This window comes from Leuresthes tenuis, unplaced genomic scaffold (genome assembly GCF_036924035.1).
Source record: "Leuresthes tenuis unplaced genomic scaffold, fLeuTen1.0.hap1 SCAF_6, whole genome shotgun sequence".
NCBI lineage: Eukaryota > Metazoa > Chordata > Actinopteri > Atheriniformes > Atherinopsidae > Leuresthes > Leuresthes tenuis.
This window is the reverse complement of record NW_027325360.1, coordinates 7,154,255-7,174,988: the sequence shown is the minus strand read 5'-3', so window position 1 is coordinate 7,174,988 and position 20,734 is coordinate 7,154,255. Positions and strand designations below refer to the sequence as shown.

The 20,734-nt window shown below is 42.1% G+C and overlaps 1 protein-coding gene across 1 annotated transcript in view; it reads left to right on the top strand.

Annotated features, from left to right (window-relative positions):
* Window positions 1-20,734, top strand: part of kank1a (KN motif and ankyrin repeat domains 1a) — a 59,806-nt gene that overhangs the window by 25,253 nt on the left and 13,819 nt on the right. The window contains exon 2 of the mRNA XM_072387338.1: window positions 9,725-9,847. Coding sequence (XP_072243439.1) covers window positions 9,811-9,847 — 37 coding nt within the window. The 5' untranslated portion in view covers window positions 9,725-9,810. The remainder of the gene's footprint in view (window positions 1-9,724; window positions 9,848-20,734) is intronic.

The following is a 20,734-nucleotide window of genomic DNA, read 5'->3' as shown; positions in this document are numbered from 1 at the left end:
AAGAACAGTACCACTGAGGAAAGCCAGGTGTTCATAAGACTAGAGACGCACCAATTGCAATCACCTTGGCAGTAATTTCTGATTTCCAGTCTTTTTTATTTCTTTCTTTCTTTAAACGGTGTGAACTGACGACTCCAATGTGCAGACTAGGAGCCTGGGATTTGATTTCCTCTAAACAATGAATTAACTAACCCTTTGTCCATCATGTTGACACACACAGCTGAACTAAACATTCACACAACTGGGCAGAGTCATTTTGGGCTTAAATGTCAGTAGTTTTCCCCCCTGTGAAAGGGGTCCTCTGTTTATCACAGAGGGCAGAACGGGGGCATTCCTGCGAGCTGGAACGCAGCACAGTTATGGTTTTATGCCAGCGATCATGTTTACATCACCGTTGAAGGTCATAAATGAGCCTGCGCTTTAATAAACTGCCTACAACTGACAAATATGGTGAAAATGCTGGCTCTGCCGCACTCGCCATTTACATTCGCTACTCTAATTGGAGCCTTATTTGTTTTATGCACAGTAGGTTATCCTGAAATGATGACTATCAGGCTCCGAAACCACCAATCAGTCTGACATTGTGCTACTGTAAGACATGTTTGTGCATAGCAGGTGTGCTGCTCTGGTTGGCCTTTTCCATTTAGCAGACCGAGCATCATTCTATTAACACTCTGTTTTAAAAACTTCATGTTAACAGTGTGATGTGTGGACGTATGCCACATAAATCAACAAACTTGGAGCCGCTTGACACCATCTTGGAGGAAACCATGTGTAGCTCTCTTGGAGATTGTCATCCTAAAAGCTACCTATGTACAGGCTTAGAGCTGACGCCATAGGTTCATCTAATGCTGATTGGACAGTCTTCATTATTTAACACTTAGTTTCACTAAAGCTCACTCATAAAGCAGGTCTTTGTCCACTCCAACTTTTCCTCAGCAGAACAAAGCTAAAGAGCATCAACAGCGGCAAAAAGCAGCCCACAGCCCAGAGACTGCCCCCAAGTGGCAGCATTGTAAAATATCTCCACAAACTGAGGCACCACTGAGCTCTAAGTTCAGCCCTTGACTTGAGTCACATGCTTCTTGTTTTGACTTGTGATTTTGCCATGATCTGTGGAGAGGGCGTTGGAATACATTACAAGGCAATTTTGTTGTGTTGGGTTGTTTGAGTTATTTTTTTCTTGGTTCATTGTAATTATGGCTACTTTTTTGGTAATTCATTTCACTAAAATATGAAATTTATTTCCATCCATCCATTTTCTATACCCGCTTAATCCGTCGGTCGGGTCGCGGGGGGCTGGAGCCTATCCCAGCGGTCATCGGGTGGGAGGCGGGCTACACCCTGGACAGGTCGCCAGTCCATCACAGGGCCATTTATTTCCCTTTTTCTTGATTCTATATTTTTAAATCCACTGGGGGAACATTTTGATATTTCTTAGCATCCAGGCAAGCAAATTTAATTTGGGGCTGAGTGGGACACATGTCTCTAAATAACATTGACTGCGTTTCATCAAACGGATAGTTCCCTATTAACCGAAGGTCTGATGTGCTCCCGGAAGAAGAAGCGAAGAAGAAGAATGTAAGTAAGCGTTTTCTTTCCCACCTCTGACCTTATTACTTCCCTTGGGAAAATGCCACCCTCCTGACAGGAGACTCATAAAGTAGAGGGCACAATCCTTTCATTCCTCCCTCCTTGCCAGGATAATTGAAAGGTTTTAATGCAGGCATTCTAACTCTGAACTCAGCAGGATCACACAGGACATCAAAGGGAAACCTAGGTTCGGTCAGCCCAAGCTGGGGTCCAGACTGCATCTACCGCTGCCAAGCGTTAGAGAACGTCAGCGTTGAGGCGTCTCGCCTCCTCACCCGGCCTGTGTCTTCTCCACAGTCAGTACAGCAGCTTCTCTTTCCAGGCTTCAAAGGCATTTTATAATGAGGGCCAGATGCATAGTTGAGATGACAAGTAGCCACTGCTTGTTCTGCAATTATTGGATACACATCCAAACACCAGCACGGAAACAGACCATGTATTTACTCAGTATCACTTTGGATATGTTTTTCTATTTAGAGATGTTCCAAAAAGGAAAACATTGTCTCGTTGTGGCCAAATCCAAAAATATGAATGCTGCTGCACACGGCGTTTCTGTTTCTTTGCTACTCGAGCTCATTCTGATGTTCTGAATGAAAACATCCTTGCTTATCTTGAGGCGGTTTCCCCTTCATTAAAGCTGCAGCCTCTGATTTTATTAGAGGAAAAACGGCCCCGCTGAATATTCAGCGCTGTGGGTTTGCAACCTTCACAGCCCTCTGGTAGCTTTCCAAGCTGTTTACAGCTGAAACACAACCAGAACTCTGTTTTTCACGGTGGAAAATGTGAACTGTTGCATCACATCCTGTCAGCTCTCTTAATCTGGTGACTCTGGATGTAGGCTCACTGTGATGTATTTAGGCCTGCTTGAATGTTTGCTTTTACAATGCTGATCACGACTTGTTGCTTTTTTTCCATGCTGCATCTGATTAAACGAGCATCATGAAACGTTTGAGCTCACCTTGACCGTGGTCACATTTGCTGCTCCAGACTCCTCAAAGTTCTGCTGTTTGATTTTAGATTCTTCCAGCACATGACTTTAATATTTACTTCTTGTGGAGCCAGACCAGACTGGTGCATCTTGCACCTGTTTCTGTTTTTCTTGCATATCTTCCCATATCCCAATAAATCATCAAGTCTTTTGAACTTGTACACACTTCTCTTTGGAGAACCTGGTTCGCTGTAAATCAGGAGGCACACACCTGCAGCAGCTGTCAGACCTTTGTAGATCGAAATCTACGGCGTGTGTGTGCGTTGCATATTCATGTAACAGCTGAAGAGGAACAAAACAAGTTGTTCTGGTTCATGTCAGTAAATGTCACTGCCCTGTTTGTTTTAAATTCAGCCTCGTCAGTCGTGTAAAGCTCATAAGTCCTGCTTGGATCTGTTTGTTCTGGAGGAAAGGGAGGTGAGTTTTCTTTGTCCAAATGGAGATCTTTGGGTTGATGTTGTAGAAACAGATAGATAGTTGGGTTTGAACTGACTGTGTTCTGAACTAAGTGATGTGTAATAGATTTTGGTTTGTTGCTACAGTGAACGAGCAGGCACAGTGCTGTACAAAAAGTGTTGATCCACCCCCCTTTTCTTCATATCAAACTTTCCTGTGATCCTTTAAAGTGGTCTTGAGCAATAGTTCTCCAGCCTTTCAAAGTTTTTCCTTGGACATTGGCTGCTTTTTCGGGCTACACACAGGCTACACAAATACCATTACTTTAACTGCAATGTTCTGTTCACAAACCTTCAGGATGTTCACATAAACACAGACTGATCCCACTCCACAACCCACAGGACCCAAAGGATCCACTGCCACCCTCCTGTTGTTGTGCACCACAGGACGGCAGATAGAGGGCTTATTTCCGTGCTCCAACAGATCAGAGCTGGACCTGTTTAATATTAGGAATGTGGTGTCAGTAGTGTTGCCAGTTACTATAAATCACACAGCAACCATAAGTGCCAGATTAAGCTTTTAGGCCTTGTAGTGGACACACAGTTCCTTGGTAAGCAGATGAAACATATCTGAAATTAAGCTTTAAGGGGTTAAAACAAGTCAGAATAAACTCAAAGAAAATGCAAAACTTCTTTCTTTTTTTAGTTAAATATGGCAGGGTTTCCCTGTCATAATCACAAAACCTTCAAGTACACTGATCAGCCACAACTTTAAAACCATCTGTTTCATATTTTGTTGTTCAGCCTTGTTTTGTCAAAAGTTCTGAACATTCTGGGCATGGACCTCTGATTTCTGGAATGAGTGGTTCCCTCGGGTCCTGCGGGCAGTGGGATGGACCACCATGGATAGAAGTCCTTCGGCTGAGCAGTTTTTGTGGTTTTCGTAGCAAATTGTCCTGTTTGGAGAGGCCGCTGATGTCGTGTTGGGGGTGGAATGTGTGTGCAGCAGTGTTTGAGAGGGTGGAACATGTCAGAGTAACACGTGTTCTCAGGGGTGTTAACATTGTCACAGATCGGTGTAAAAGACAGAAAATGGGCAAATTCTCATAGGTTAATGTCACATTTGTGGTTCTAGAAATGCCTGGAATTATTACCGGGATAATCGATCTGTAACCCCTCATCCTAATATATTGTTAAATGTTTAGTTTGAGGGAACAGCTGACCCTGTTGTCTGGTTGAATGTGTAATCCAGATTAACATGTCCTCTGTATTTAAAGCTCATCCCTAAATGAGGGATCCTTGCTGGTGATGTTTACTTTCTGTTTTCAGCTTCAGCTGCTGAAGGCTGCACAGAAACACAGCTGCGCAGGTTGATGCAACTGTCCATAGGAAGGCTTTGTTACTTTCTGCTCATTAACTGTGTATCAGCTGAGGGGCGGCACAGACTCCAGAGTTATCGCAGGTTTTTAACCACACTAGCGATCCCATGCGTTTCACCTGGGGGCCCAGTCGGGGGATCGGTTCCAAACAAACGGCCTTAAAGTCCTGTTTCCTCTTATAGGACACAGATCGTTTGGCTGTCATCTGAGGAAGTTGTCTAATCTTAGCTGTGAAACCTATCTGTCTGTCTCAGAGGACTGCTGGGTACACACTCGCTGTTGGATGATTGCAGACTTAGTCGTGTTTGCTACCTGTGTGCTGTGCTGTGGCAGGAAGTTAGAATGAGAGTTACAGGTAAGGCATTTGAGCTGGTTGTTGGAACAGCAGAGCTGGGTGTTGTGATTGTCATGACTGGTGAGGTTGAAGTGTGACTTCTTATTTGTTGTTGGTGTCGTTGTGTATCAGATGATGCAGGGCTGAGCTGCAGCAACACATTGTCGTCCCAGTTGACATTCATGCTGCATTCATGAATTCAAACTGTATGTTGGATTTAACTATTCCGGAAATATGACTATATTTGACTGTCTATATTTGAGATGTGGAGGTGACATTTGAAGCCTTAAAAAAGTGATTCAAAAGTTTATGCAGCTCAGGTTTTCTTACAGGGATTGACAGAAATGCTGAAGGTCGTATTGTAAACTGTAGAAATGGGAGTTCCTTAATAAGTTGATCATGAACTGACTTTTTTGTTGTGTTGCATGGGAGAGAAGGGTTAAGGTGCTGATCTGAGCTTCTGTCATTGTACTGTTAATAATTTAGAAGCTACTTTGATGATAACTTGATAACTGGTCCATATTACAGAATGTGTCTTTGTTTTTCTTAGCTTTTTGTTTAAAGCATGTTCTTTGTGCAACAAGTTGATTTTGAGTATCAAACTCATGAATTAAGTTGTGTTCAAAAAGCTGTTACCACATTTATTTGATGTGGTTGTTTTGATTTTATTTCAAGTAGTTTTTCTTTTGAAAGTATGGGAGGATGATGTCTTGATTATTATCTGCAGGTTCTTTAATAAACTTTCCCAACACGCTGAATGATGGATTGAATATATATCATGTTGTATATGAGGATCTCCCACTCCTTCCTTCAGCTCTGTGTTCTGGCAGCTCATGGGAAAGGACACGTGGGAGATGTTTGGACAGTCTGATGTGTGGGGTTCTTTTAGAAATGCTAAATTAACTTGCGTGGAGTTGGTTAAACTCCTCAAAGGAGCAGGATTTCATGCGGATCCTCTTCTTATAGGCGTTCCTATAACTGTGTGTTACCCTTTGTTTCTTCATATCTGCGTTGTCGTTAGCTCTGCTCAGACTGACTCAAAGCTGTTGGGGAGTAAATTTCTGTCTTTCTTGTGTGTCTCTTTGGTGTGTAGCACACTGTTGGAGCCTGTTGATGTTACTTTTAGTCGAATAAATCACTGCACGATACATCGGTGAGAGAAATCCTTCTGACTACTGGTTCAACATAGCTGGAAAATAGGGATGGAGTGATTTTCGATCAGATCGTCTATCGGCGATCGAAGGGGGGATCGTTATCTTTTTTTCAAATGGCGATCTTTCAGGCGATCTTGAATTAATTTAATGCCATAAGATATTTTTGATGCAAAAATCTCTTGAACCTGCACGTTACTGTGTACTTAGAAATGTTTCTCATGGAGCAACATGTCTGCATTCAAAGCCATTTGATCTGTACAACTGAGGAGTGAATATTAAACTCTTAATAACTCTCCTTTGCCAGATATCTTGCAACAGCCGTTGTACACTGAGCACTTGCTTGTATTTGGTTGATTTTGGAAAAGCTGCTGAGATGCATTTGTTTAATCCGGCCGCAGCACATGATCTCGCAGCGGCGTTTGGGTGTTTTTGCGTCATTGGAGGGGTGATGAACTTGTATGGGCCCATATAAATTTGTCGTCTGCTTATCCTTCACAGGTACACATTTTTTTGCATATTGTGCAAATAGGTTGCGTTAGGTCTTTAGGCTCACCATTGACATCTGGGGGAAACCTGAAATATGCCCAAATAGCCGATTTATCATTCCTTTTTGGCACAAAATTGCTTTTTTTTTTTTTTTTTTTTTTTTTTTTTTGAGGACGTAACTGCGCCCTCTCAGGCGATTTGATCCCTACTGGAAAATTCACGATTTCATCAATTGAGTGCATTTTTCTCCTTGTTTTTCATGTCTGCCTCTTCCTTTCTTCCTCCACAGCCAACTAGCAGGTTCTGTTGCTGTTGGTTCTTGATTTTTGGTGTGAAATATTACTATATTGCCAAAGTATTCCCTCACCCATCCAAATAATTAAATGCAGGTGTTCCAATCACTTCATGGCCACAGGTGTATAGATTCAAGCACCTGAGCATGCAGACTGCTTCTACAAACATCTGTGAAAGAATGGGTCGCCCTCAGCTCGGTGAATTCCAGCGTGGTACCGTGATAGGATGTTACCTGTGCAACAAGTGCAGTCGTGATATTTCCTCGCTGCTAAATATTCCACAGTCAACTATCAGTGGTATTATAACAAAGTGGAAGTGATTGGGAATGACAGCAACTCGGCCACGAAGTGGTAGCCCACGTAAAATGACAGACTGGGGTCAGCGGATGCTGAGGCGCAGAGGTCGCCAACTTTCTGTAGAGTCAATCGCTACAGACTTCAGAACAGTGCGTAGAGAGCCTCATGGAATGGGTTTCCATGGCTGAGCTGCTGCTGCATCCAAGCTATACTTCACCAAGTGCAAAGCGTCGGATGCAGTGGTGTAAAGCACACCGCCACTGGACTCTAGAGCAGTGGAGACGCGTTCTCTGGAGTGACGAATCACACTTCTCCATCTGGCCATCTGGAGGGGGGATTATGGTGTGGGGTTGTTTTTCAGGAGCTGGGCTTGGCCCCTTAGTTCCAGTGAAAGGAACTCTGAATGCTTCAGCATACCAAGAGATTTTGGACAATTTCATGCTCCCAACTTTATGGAAACAGTTTGGGGATGGCCCCTTCCTGTTCCAACATGACTGTGCACCAGTGCACAAAGCAAGGTCCATAAAGACATGGATGGACCAGTTTGGTGTGGAAGAACCTGACTGACCTGCACAGAGTCCTGAACTCAACTGATAGAACACCTTTGGGTTGAATTAGAGCGGAAACTGTGAGCCAGGCCTTCTGACCTCACAAATGCGCTTCTGGAAGAATGGTCAAAAATTCCCATAAACACACTCCTAAACCTTGCGGAAAGCTTTCCCAGAAGAGTTGAAGCTGCTTTAATACTGTTAAAGCAGGACATTAAAAATCACATTTATACCCACCAAGGAGGTTCTGTGGTTGTTTCATTTGTTTGTTATTAGTATTCCACAAAAGCTACCTGTGGCTGTTAAGTTTTGGTGCCGATGACGTCTTTTTAATCAAATACGCAGTTCACTTCAGTGTAGGACAAACAATCTGAGAGCTCGTAATTTGGCATGTGCGTCACCATTAACACAAATGACTGTTTATACGACACTAATGGAATCTTTCTGACAGGTCGTTGTGGAGGAACTGAAAAGCCGATGCTTTTTCTAACAATGAACCTGATGGTTTAGGTTTTTTCCTTTTTGTGTTTGGTCAGTCAACATTTAATTCTGCCTCGTTCTCGCACCATAAACTTTAAACAAACAAGAACTGTCTTGATCTGCGGTTGAATGAAAGCTCATCTACAAAGTGGCTTCTAACAGAGTGAGTTTGGACACACACAGCAGGGATCAAATGGATTAGAAGGCTTCTATTGATATGCAGTGAGTTGGAGAACATAATAATTCTTGCTGTTAGTGTTTGTGCTTCTTTCTCATTCCCTTAGACACACGCAGACTGACGTTTTTGTAGTTTTATTTAATCCCAATTATAAAAATGTTTGAAGACTGTGTAAAATGTTAATTAAAAACAGAATACAAATGTTGAAAGTGAGACGTTTGACTATTTCCTGAAAGAATATCAGTATGATGCAGCTAATTACGTTGTTCGGCAACAGATTGGTAACATGTTTGGGTACATAAAGAACGCCTCATAGAGGTGAAGTTAATTAAAAGTAAAGATGGGCAGACGTTCAGCAATCTGCAATACATCCAGCCGGTGTCTTCTCTGGGCTAAAGTTTAAATGGACTGAGGCAAAATCATGTCCTCAAACTATAGATGAGAGGGACCATCCGTCTTATCAGCACTGATACAAGACCTGCATCTCTGTTGGCATGGGGTTGCATTTGGGTCTATGGTTGCACATCTGGAAAGGGCACTATCATTGTGGAAACAAATGCTCCCATCCAGCTAGCATCTTTTTCAGGGAAGGCCTTGCATATTTCAGCAAGGCCATGATGAAGCTCATACTGCATCTATTCCAACAGCACGGCTTTGTTGTAGAAGAGTGCATGTGCCGGGCTGACCTGCCTGCAGTGCAGACCTTTCACCAACTGAAAACGTTTGGTGCATCATGAAACGCTACTTATGGCAAAGCAGCACCTAGAATCCTTTATCAGATAAGAACTGGACAACATTCCTCTTCTAGAACTCAACAACCGGCCTCCTCAGCTCCCAGATGTTTACAGGCTGCAGTTAAGAAGAGGGGATGTTTCCCAACTTTTTGAGACTTGTTGCTGCCATTAAATACAACTTTAGCTAATATTGTTTAAAAACTTCAAAGAATGAACTGTTCTTCACATTTTCCTCTAGTATAAGACTTGTTAAAGAGGGCTTTTTTTTTTACTTAAGACCCTCAACCCACTGAAAGACCACCAGGGGGCCCCATTTAAGACAAGAGGATCCAGGGTCAAAAGCCTTCAGTCTATAAAAAAAAGCACTTTGTAAAAGCCAACCTTATCTAGGTCTTTGCTCCTCCGGATTTAACTAACCGACCATGCCTGACACCATGAAGGTTTTTTTTTTTTTCCACCAGACACAGCTGTTTTGTTCCTGCTCATAATGTGTCCATTGATAAAGGCCAAGCGGGTGCACAGTCTCTATACTCATAAATGTGAAAAATCAGAGTTCAGTTGCATTAAGTGGCCGTCAGCTCCCACAACGATGTGCTTTTGTGAATGTAAAATACACGTTGGGTGGAGTAGCTTCACGTGCTCTGTCAAATAATGTAAAAGTCGCACAACAAAGTGTAAAATCAACGAGTAGGATTTCATTTGTACATGATTAAACAAGAGATTTTATGTTGGAAGTTTATTGAGAGGCCCTTATAGCCAACTCCAGACTGTTTTTGTTTTTTTTTGTTATTCTCGCTAACTACTGCTTATCTGTCAGCATCACTAACTGTATGTGAGTAAATGTTTGTTTTGTCTTGGTTTGCAGGTTGCATGGTAATCTGGACTTGATGCATGGCAGTTGTATGACTGCAGTGAGTCTTGTTGAGGGACTGAGAGCACGCAGCTGCAGCCATGGCTCAAACCCTGCAGGTGAACGGCAAAGGCCCAGGTAACCAGTCTTTTTCTTGCATTATTTAATCACATTTGCTTCTGTGTTCTCGAATTGGGAGGTTATGTGTATCTGTGATGCTGTAGCATGATATTTATTCATTTTTTTCCCTTGCTCTTTATTTGTTATCTTGTTTTTAGTCGGAATTGCAAGAGTTGTGTAATAGATTGTGTATAAATGTGCTTACTGTTCGTATGATAACCGCAGGAATGAAATGCGCTCATCGTGGCTAAATAAAACTCAGCTGGATGGGGATACAATAGGACTAAAGTTGGGTTAGGAGTCCAGTTTCAAGTCTGTCATTCAAGTATATTTAACTGGTCAGCTCCTGCATCACATCTGACTGAGAAATGACAGCCTTTACTTTTTAATCGGTCTCATTTAAAACACACCGCATAAGTCGAAAGTGATGCATGATCAGGGCAGCAAGTATGTTATAGTTTTTGTGTAAAGTGTCTCAAGAACACTGTTTTTGTCTGGGGATTAGTGATTTTGTTGGAGCTACTTTTCTTTTACTAATAGCTGATCATGTTTGATAATGATGTTGGACCTATGGCTTGGCTGGTGAGCGCCGCCATCAGCAGTCAAATAAGGCTCAAAGAATGAGCCATATGAGTGAACATTACACTTTTCTTTCTTTTCTTTTAATAAAAGTTGTTATGGGGAGATGGAAAATGAGGTAGAATGGTGGATCTGCAGATGTTTTGGTGCCTCTCAACATCAAGTTCTCGGACTCCTATGAGCACGCCCACAGTGGGCTTTGGCTCTATGACCAACTTGGACATTATTGTTAAAGTTTAGATGTGAGGTGTCAACAAAAGAGAAGCAGTTGCAGCTCAGGTGGACCGGCTATAGAGATGGATGTTTAATGGAGCTGTTTTTGTACATGTGAATAGACAGTTGTTACAACTCTGCAAAAGGACTTCAGTTAGCTTAAAAAAATAAACCGTTAATGTGGCACAAAGTAGTACTTTTCAGATTAAAACTGGATTTGATATTCTCTAACTGCAGTGCAGTATGTGTGTGTTCTCATCACCTTCTCATGGATGCCACACATGCTTGCAGGAATGTTAAACATTAGCTAAAAAAGGTATCTTCTTGTTGAGATATTTCTGCTCCTTGTGTTCATCATATGTAGAAACGCATTCTCTGCCTCAGTGTGAAATAACTGCTGTCAGCCGGGGCGCTGCTCTGAACACACACCTGCAGATGGCTCGCATTCCTACGAAGCCTAACAGGAGAGAGTGAAGCCTCTTACTTCCAAATCCCTCCAGGAATGTGCAGCATGCGGGGCAGATGCTTTCAGGAAGCTCAAAGCACTGTCTTGAGCGTCAGTTTGGCCGCCACACGAGCTCGTGCATTCAAGCATGTTGAGAAAAAGGAATCCTGTTGATTCCATTAAAGGCAGCATCATGGCAGCACGTTGTCCATTTTTATAGAATGAGGAGAAAAGCTGAGGAATGCTCTGCTGACCCTGCTAACCTCCCCACCTCCAAGCAGTAAAAATAGCCTCTCTGCAGTGCTGGCGGTTAACAAGCCAAAATGGTCACCTGCTGTCGTTGAAGAATGTCTGGAAGACGGCGATTTTTCAGCCTTCTGTGCAGAGATGCTCCAGTGTCTGAGATGGAGCTCAAAGTTAAGCTATCGTTTTTAATAATTAGTTTACGTTGTTACCTCCAGTTTTACATATTAATGAGGAGTTCTGTTCTGACTTGAGAAAAATGATTCTGAACTTGAGCAATTATTCAGCTGCCCTCCAGCAGTGGATGACGTTATTAGTTTGTATTTGCTCTGTTTCTTTTTGGTCAAAGCTTCATTTAATTTTCACAAAGCTGTGATTCAGATGCCATCAAAGAGCAGCAAACAAAGATGTTTGATTGTATGTGAAAACCACGTTTAAAGATTCCGTATCTGTGTAATCACAGATTTGTTTAGCAGACACTTATCTAAACACCTAAATTAACACGTACTTGCATGTTTTTAAAAGCCGATGCATCTGTTTATTAAAGGTCATTGAATTAATTTTCATTGCCAGCAGCAGCAGCACGGTGTCCCTCAGTGCTTTGAGGGCTTATGTCCAGTAACTGATACAGCCCTGTAGGTTACTGAAACAGAGAGGATGACGTCCTACAGGCTGCTTCTGATGAGCATGGCTTTGGACTAAGTCTGCCTCACACAGCAGGACAGAGAGCGAGCTGCCAGCCACTGTTCAGATTTCTAATGAAATCTATACATCAGCTCTGTTTCTCCTCAGCTTGGCTCTCCTGTCGGTTTCAGAGCCTCCTGGTGTCTGTAAATGTGTTGAAAAATAAAGTTAGCTCTGCTCACTCTTCCTGTCTGGACTGTAATGAAAATGATCCCGTCCTCCTGGGTGTTGAGATAAAGCCCATAAATGCCTGCAACTACTGGAATGAAGTGAATAATTCATCCCAGGTGGGGATGTGACACTTTTGGAGGCATTGAGAAGCTATTTTTTTAAGCTTTGGATGTAATGAAGGCTTTGGATGAGTGCAGAGTTTACAGTGGTGTAGGTGAATGTAATATAGGCCCTGTAACATAATGACAAACAGAAGGTCCTACTGTATATGCAACGCATGCACACACCGTAATTGTAACATTGTTTTATTTCAATAGTTGAATGTAAATGTAGCCAACGAAGCTTTTAACAGGACGAGACATTTCCCTCTGCAGGAGGCTGAAATAAACCCCAGATGTTGCCCCGTAACTGCTGAATGTGGAAGTTCAGAGATGACATGTTAACACTGTGGAGGATTCAAAAAGTTATACTGTTAAAAGATAAACCCTTTACATTGGCCAGAGGTCAGTGTGGTTTGTGAAATATCAGTGAACCGATGCTCAGTCGTGCTGTGCCACTTTTGCTGCCTCACCCACAGCAGTTTGACAGTGTGGCTGTCTTTTAAAAACTGACTTAATTAAATGAATGAATTTAAATCCCTCAAAATCTGAGCGTACAGTTTTGTTTATGTAAATAACCACGTAAAGATTGTGTGTTTGACCCCTGACAATTTAATTTCAGCTACTGTGGCTCTTCATAGTTTGAATATTGTTCTATTAGAGTATGTTTCGTATGATCCAAGTGTTAGTTTTACTTAGATTATCAGTGATGACTGCAAATCAGGTTTAATAATGAGTACAATGATGAGCAGTTCTAAAAAGACTTTCTCTCTGTTGTGGAGCAACAACATTTCAACAGATACGCAGCGAAAAAATAGTGTGCAAACACTGTAAGGTAATTATATCCATTCCAGCCGTGATTATTGTGAGTTTGAGCCTCTACGCATCACAATATGGTTGCCTTTTTTTAACTGAGGCAAGTTTGTGCAGCGAGGCTTCTCGGATGAAATGACTGCCAAATGTGGGATGTGTGACGCCTCAGTGCATTGAGCAACAAAGCATGAAGCACATTCTTCAAATAAAACCTCAGCAGATCTCGATTCAACTTGAGTATTGCTTTCTACATTCAGCGAGAGGAACGCTCCAAAAACCCATCGCAGTAAAAGACACCCTGGTATGGTCCACATAGCATGCCATCACAGGTAGGGGTGAGCAGAGTTAAATCTGTGTTCTTTACTGCTTTTTAGATGGACTTTATCCTTCTGCTAATAGCCTGAATATAGTGGACATGACAAATTGTGGCTGTCTGAAAATGGGGGAGGCATTTGTTTGAATCACAAACCCTCCAGTGTGGTAACTCAGAGCAGGCCCGGGTGGCATCGTCCTGACGTGAAACCACCAGTCTGTTATAGACACAGAACCCAGAGAGCCGAGCTTTGTGTCGAGCCTCCTGCAGCTCACTGAAGCAGTTTTGTTTCTGCAGAAGTAATGGACCCAGCTGGCACTTAAAACTTCCCCATGGCACCATTCAGTCACATTCAGTCACACACCTATTGTGTCTCTGTGTAAATGCTGCAAGGTTATTATAATGTGTGCCAAAGCAGGCAGGACGCTGTGCCTTTAAACGGGATCATTGTTTTATTTACTGGAACTGACTGCTCTGGACCCTCGCTGTCTTTACCCAGCTGTGTTGATCAAATTATGCAGCTCTTGTTTGAGTCTGGCTGCGTCTTGGTTCGTGTTAATTGCTTCATTGTTGTCAGAAATGGACATCTACAATAAGGCAGAACGATGCAGTGGTTGACTTCCACTTTTCATGAGTTAAAAATCCAGAGCAGCTGATAATGTCTTGAAAGCCATCATTCTTACTTTCTCTGTTTTGATCTGTCTGTTATCAAGTCTCGTATCAGATTTTTTTGTACAAATTAAATTAAACAGTAACTTTTGTTTTGAAATACCTGCAAAACTAAAGAGATTTGCTTCAGCCTCATCTAGTTAGTGATTGTTAGCATGCTGACATCTTAAACTAAAGTGAAAAAAGTTTGTAAAGGGGCTGCATGGTGCTTCAGTGCAACCTTCGAGAGCCACAGTCCAGGGTCCGGCCTCCAGGGTCCAGCCTCCGGGCTCCAGCCTCCGGGCTCCAGCCTCCGGGCTCCAGCCTCCGGGCTCCAGGCTCCGGGCTCCGGCCTCCAGGCTCCAGCCTCCGGGCTCCAGCCTCCGGGCTCCAGGCTCCAGGCTCCGGTCATATTGTGGAACAAAAACAAGTCCCATTTTATTGCAAATAATTATGTAAAAAAAAAAACAACTCATTATCTGTTATTTCTTGTTGAGGCTAGGCTGAATGACTGTTTGTAAAAGAACATTACAGATGTTGGTTAAGTTGATCAGAAGGCCTTCGTTGTGCATTGATGACCTGTTGAAGAACAGAGATGCAGTTAATCTGATTCTGATATGCCCCTGAGCTGGCCAGGAAGGCAGTGTCGGAGGAGCTGATGCTACCTTGAGGTTATGTGGACAAGCTGACATCATGAAACTTGTCACTTTTCTGATTACGTGGTGCCGGATCAGTGCTTTAAGCGCACACTGATGCGGGGCTGAGCATCCCCTGCGGCCACGTGTGAGGAACAGCAGTGGGTTAATGAGGGCATCTTCTTCTTTTTTTTTGCTGATAATACTAGATTTGAAAAGAGCCATAGTCCTGCTTCAGCTAAACATTGAGCACCCTCTGTGAAACGGAAGAAAACCTTACCAAATTCTTCAAGCGTTCTGTCCCTAAATCATAACAACGCAGCACTATAAATGCACTAGCTCACTCGAGCTGTTTTTCTTGACCATCTATGAGAAAAGACTGAAATGGGCACAGTTTTTGGACCTGCCTCACTGTTTGCAGAGGAAGCCAAAACATTTCCTCCAGTCTGCATCATCATGCACAGAGTTAAGTTGTTGAATTTGGCAGCAGCGTCTGGCTCGGCCGGCCTGTAAGCTTCTACCAGCAGATCACAGCTGGTGGCTGTGCTCCCTCTGTCCAGCCGCTGTTCACCTCAGCTTTAACGCACTAAGTGTGTTTTCTTTTGTTTCCTGGGTTTAACTGAGGACGGCTGTGTCTCACTGGTGTTGTGTTGAAGTGCTGCAGTGTGAGGCGCTGATCAAACACTGGCTCTACTTTTCTTGGGAGTAATTAGGCTCCCAGGCAGGGCCAGGAAATACCAGGCTGGTTGTATGAGGAAAAGAATGTGTGTGTGTGTGTGTGTGTGTGTGTGTGTGTGAGACACTCATGCTGTGGTGACATAATCCAACTCCCCATGAGGTACAGTAAAGCATTACATTTTAGCATGTGCCCATGGTTTTTGGCTAAGTTTGGTTTAGTTGAAGTTAGGATCAGAGTAGGGGGTGGTTCTCCAGGAAATGAATGTAAGTCAGGCAGCTGGAGTCCCTCCACCCAGGCACATGCATCCTGCAGTGTAACGCAGGGCACAACATTGGGTTTATGTAAATGTTGTTCAGGTTAAAAACAGTTGGTAAAGATTCTGTGTGCAAGGCATTCAAATTCTTTATTTTGACTGCTGTATGTCGTCGTTTTTGTTACGCAATATGTCGGTGCTGCACCTCGGGCCTTATGTAAAAATATTTAGTTAATCCATCAATCCTTTCATTGTCTGTTACTTCACCAGGTTTGTGGGAGGCCAAGATTATTTCACAACTGTCCAGTCTGAACAACACTTGAGAGCATTTACAGAAAATACACTTTAAGATACCCAATAAGCCAGAGCTATGTCCTCAGTTCTGAAATCCAGACATGGCCAAGTCAAACCTCTCTCCGTGCAGCTCGGGTTTATTGTGATCTGATGGTTGTAGAAGCTGGCAGACGTACATGGCAGCATATTTTGGGACTTCTCCTGATTACATTATATTTCTGGCTAGCTGTCAGTAACTTCATATTAAGCATGTATCCACTGCTTGAAGAGAGCGTTTGGCTCTGACACGCAGAGGTTCCCATGTGAGTGTTAATGTTGTTGTTTTTGGGCCACGCCCAGCTGTTCCTGCTCCGTTCAGAACTGTGCCAGCAAGTTGTACAAATGCAAGCATAGGAACCTGAATCAATGTGAACAAATGATGCTGGTGTGAAAACTCTTACCAGTGAGCTACTGTTTTGAATTAAACTTCTTTCTAAAGATGTTTCCTGATGTTTGGTCGTTTGATGGGAATGACATGTTGATCCAGGGCTTCCCATACTGATGGTGTACAGCTGGGAGACCAATGTAGTGAAGGTATGATATTAGGAAGCATCTGTATTTGGTTTGCTTCTCCAGACATTCATTCTGGTACTTTAACTTTCCGCAGACAGGTGACATATTTGGGTAGCTTAAAACATGCTAAGAGGAGACATATTATGAGCAATTTCACTTTGTTTGGGGCCCCTGATGCCTGTAAATTCTCATTTAGTGAGGGGTGAGGGATTTCTACTTCACACTCTGTGGAAACATCCAACCTCTGCATCTTCACCTTCACCTGACTTCAGCCTCACATCACGCTGTATTCACAGTGCAACACTTGTGTGCTTTTGCTTTTTGTTTTGCTATCAACACTAAATTCTCCTCAGCACATACTTTACCAGTGCCTGGAAATGGGACTTCTTATTGGTGTTCTTTCACTTTCTTCCATTTAGAAGTTGGAAATACAGAATTTCCATTTGTTACTGAATGCAACAGTGTTCTGCTATTACAGAAACAAAGGTAAGCTTTGTATAGGCAACAGCCTCTAAAAAAAACTAAAATGGTTTTATGAGCCGATATGTGACAGAGGAATACTGTGATTTTTGACTGGAGCATTAACCAGTCGGCTGGTAGTTTATATGTGGCGTTTTAACAACCTTGGGCTGTTCAACACAAGACTCGCAACAATATTGTGTCTTAAAGTGAGATTAGTACCTACGGCCCATGATCAAACTCCAGCTCAGCTCATTGGAGTATTCATTTTGATGCCTGCTAGTCTCAGGCTATTTACTGTGTGCCGTCACACTAAAGTAACCTGCTTCAAGGGTTATTGAGTACTACAGATCTCAAAAGACGCAGACCTCACGAAAGAGAAGGCTGAAGAGGAGTCGTGTTGGTAATTCAACGCTCTAAAACTCTCTGCTCTGAGAAGATCATTTATAAATATTATGATATTGTGTCAGATCGTGGGAAAAAAAGGTAAAAATGATGCCTGATAAAGAACCCAAGCAATTTATCTCGTGCTGCAGCCCTGACATCATCTCTGAAAGCAAGCTGTTTTACAGACTGCCTGTTTATGCCAAACAAAACTCAAGACAGTTTATGGTGATTGGGAATGATTAACTGATTGTCAGAATTAACATTTGTAATGAATGTTGATGTTATTTATCACAAACATATATCTTGTTTGTGTGTAATAAGATACTTTATGTAAAGACTGAGTGATGATGGTGTTCAGCTCACCTGATCAGCTGCAACAGATGCAGCGCGTCTTTCTTAATAAAAATACAGACTGAATCATAGGTGGTTTCCAACTACTATAACAGAATTGTGTTCTCTGATTGGTTAGCAAACAAATGGCAGACAGATTTAGACCAGTAGCCTAATTTATTTTGTCCCCGAGAGCGCCCTGAATGTTAAAAGGATTTTGTCAGCTCTAAATTTAAGCTTTTACACAGCCTGCACAAAACGAGCAAAGAGCAGCTTGTATATTTTTCCTGAAGATGAAGGTGAAACGTGCCCTTCGGTGCAGTATTTTAAGAGCAAACAAGGAGAGAGTTCATGAGCTTTGAAGTGAGCGATTGACTCTTGAGAAGATGCATTTGGAAGAAAACAAAAACTGCAAAAAAAGTGACTCTTATTCACAGATCCAGTGTTACACTTGGATGTTTTACAAGAATTTAAAGCGCAACACGTGTCTGTAAAAGTGGAAGCAGCTAAAACATGTGCAGCCCTCTCTGTGTGTGAGAGCTACAAAATGAAGAGCGAGTGAGATCTGTTTTGGCTGTAATTAAACTCTGTCAAAGGTCTGGCCTCATGATAAACTGTCACACACACTGTTTGACCACAGAGTTTCCAAAGAGTACAATGTTGGAGCAAACACTGCAAATGTTGGATAATTAGGTAGAAATATTTTAATATCCCCATGAGAGAAGTAAATCAGGTCTGGGAAGCTGAGCGCCAAGCTCTGAATGTTATATACTGTGATACTGTTGCGTTGTGAGCTGCTGACTGGGTGCTTGCATAATGTTTGGAGCAGGGATTAAAATGCTCAATCTGGCTGATTTTCTGAGCTCATGTTGACTGAAAATAGTGATTATTTTTCCTCCTTTGTTTGTTTCTATAGGAGTTTTCTCTTTGCCTATGATATTTAAGGCGGTATTGATATGACAAACAGGGTATCCAGAAAACAACCCGTTTCTAATTTAAGGATCTTTGATTTGGATCTTTCAGAGCTGAAACCACATACTTGTAAAGTGTCAACAAGACCACTGACAGAGTAGGGAAGCGTTTTTGGATGATTTTCAGCCGTCTTTAGTCCTTGATAGTAGTACACTATGAAAGATATTCACTAAATGTAACTTAATGTCGACAAACTTGTTCCTTTCTCCTCTTTCAGCTGCGGTGGAGGCATGTAAAGATGGGTTTAAATGTAGGTGGAGGTCCTGTTTTTGAGTTCCTTCAATACTTGCAGTGCTTAGTCATATTGGTGGGGCTCAGTTTGGGGGAAAAGTTGGAAACTTTCAGTCTAACAATAAAAATGTCTTTTTGTAATGTGCAAACAGACACATTTTTGGCAAGAAAACAGGAGCATGTTGAGAATATCACCTGATATCTTATCCCATATTCACAACAAATATGAACCTTCTTGATATAACAGCAGTTAAAAAAGCAGCTCTTTAAGAAGGAAGCAAACACTGCAGAATGGGGGTGTTTGTCGCCCTGCTGCCTGTCTAACTGTTGTGTAATCCTTGTCAAATTGACAATGTAACAGCTGTTGATAACTGCAGCGGAGGCTCTCGTCAGAGTCCCCTTCATTTGTCTTGTGTTGATGAGGTCATCGCTCAGCTGTTCGGGGTCTCTGCGGTACCACAGCACTGCCTGTCACTCTTCAAAGTGTGACATGGCCAGTCAGCGCTCGTGCCACGAGGAGAGTCCTCCAGCAGCCAGCGTAAGACTGTGACCGAGCGCCTCTCAGGGATCGCTTATCTCAGAACAAACAGGACGGGCCTTTTTTGTTGGGCGCCACAGCAGTAAACGGAAAGCTCTTCGACTCAAAAATGGTTCAAATCAAATCAAAATGACTCCCTGAAACAAAAGAAAATAGGCTAAATTGAACTACCTCTGAATAGATGGATGATTTAATGAGTATTGATAAAGAGCTGAACATTTTCACATCTAATAAACTGTAATCAGGAGATGTTTCTGTGGACGTTTTCTAAAAAATTAGCCGATCAGCAGCTCAACTGATGAAGCTGTTCTAATTTAAAAATTAACATCTCAAAGATGCTGTTTTAATTCTGTTTAATGATCCTTTGTTTAATATCTTTGTGCTTCATTAGTCAGACAAAATGGGAATTTTGTCATGTTATTTTCTTCTGTGTGAGATTTTATCTACAGAGTTACTCGGTAAACCTAAAAAAAAAAAACGATATTGAACTGATTAATCAATGATAAAATAATCTGCAACGTCAACCTCATAGGTGACCAAATGTTTAAGATTAGGTCCTTGAAAATAGGGGGAGAGCTGTCCTAAGAGGGTTGCTTTAAGGCTTAAAGACTTGCTTTTATTATCAGATTGTTTCTTCATTAATCGATGAGTCAGTTACTGAGAAACTGAGAAACGACTTTCTTAGTCATCTTTGTCTTAGTTGGGTATAAACAGGCTATTCCTGTTTAATCTGGTTCCATTAAATGAAACGATACCAATTTATAAATTAATTTAATATCTTTTAATTTAAGCTGTAGTTGCTGTGTTGGTAAAACTACAAACTAGAGGAAAACTGTTTGGCTGTAGTTTGTTATGTGGTTTATTTATTTATTTATTTTTGATTAATTTTATAGTAAACTGAATAAAGATTTTAGTTCTGGTTTTGAGGAATCTGTAAGACGAGAAGATGGATTTGAAGTTGTCCCTTTGTGCTCTCTCCCCGAACTTTAAAAGAAGCTTCACATGATGCAGAAGTTAGAATTACATCTTTATCAGATGTATTTGCAACTAAAACGGTCATTAAACATGTTGAAAGTTTGAATTGTCTGACTGGATATGATGAAAGTGTGTGTGTATTCGGAGTATAAAGTTTGACAAGAATTTTAGCTGAGCTGTTTGTCACAAGAACAGACTGTTATTGTCTTAGTTCACCTCCCCTCCTCTGAATAACAGGACTCTTATTTGAGTAGGGAAGCGCCCGGCTCAGGGGCTCACGGGATTGGAGGAAGCGGCCGTCCAATAGTGCGTGAGAGCAGAGCTGCACTGACTTTACACCAATAGTGGAACTTTTTTTTTTTTTTTTTTTTCCTCCTCCTGTGGGGAGAGGAT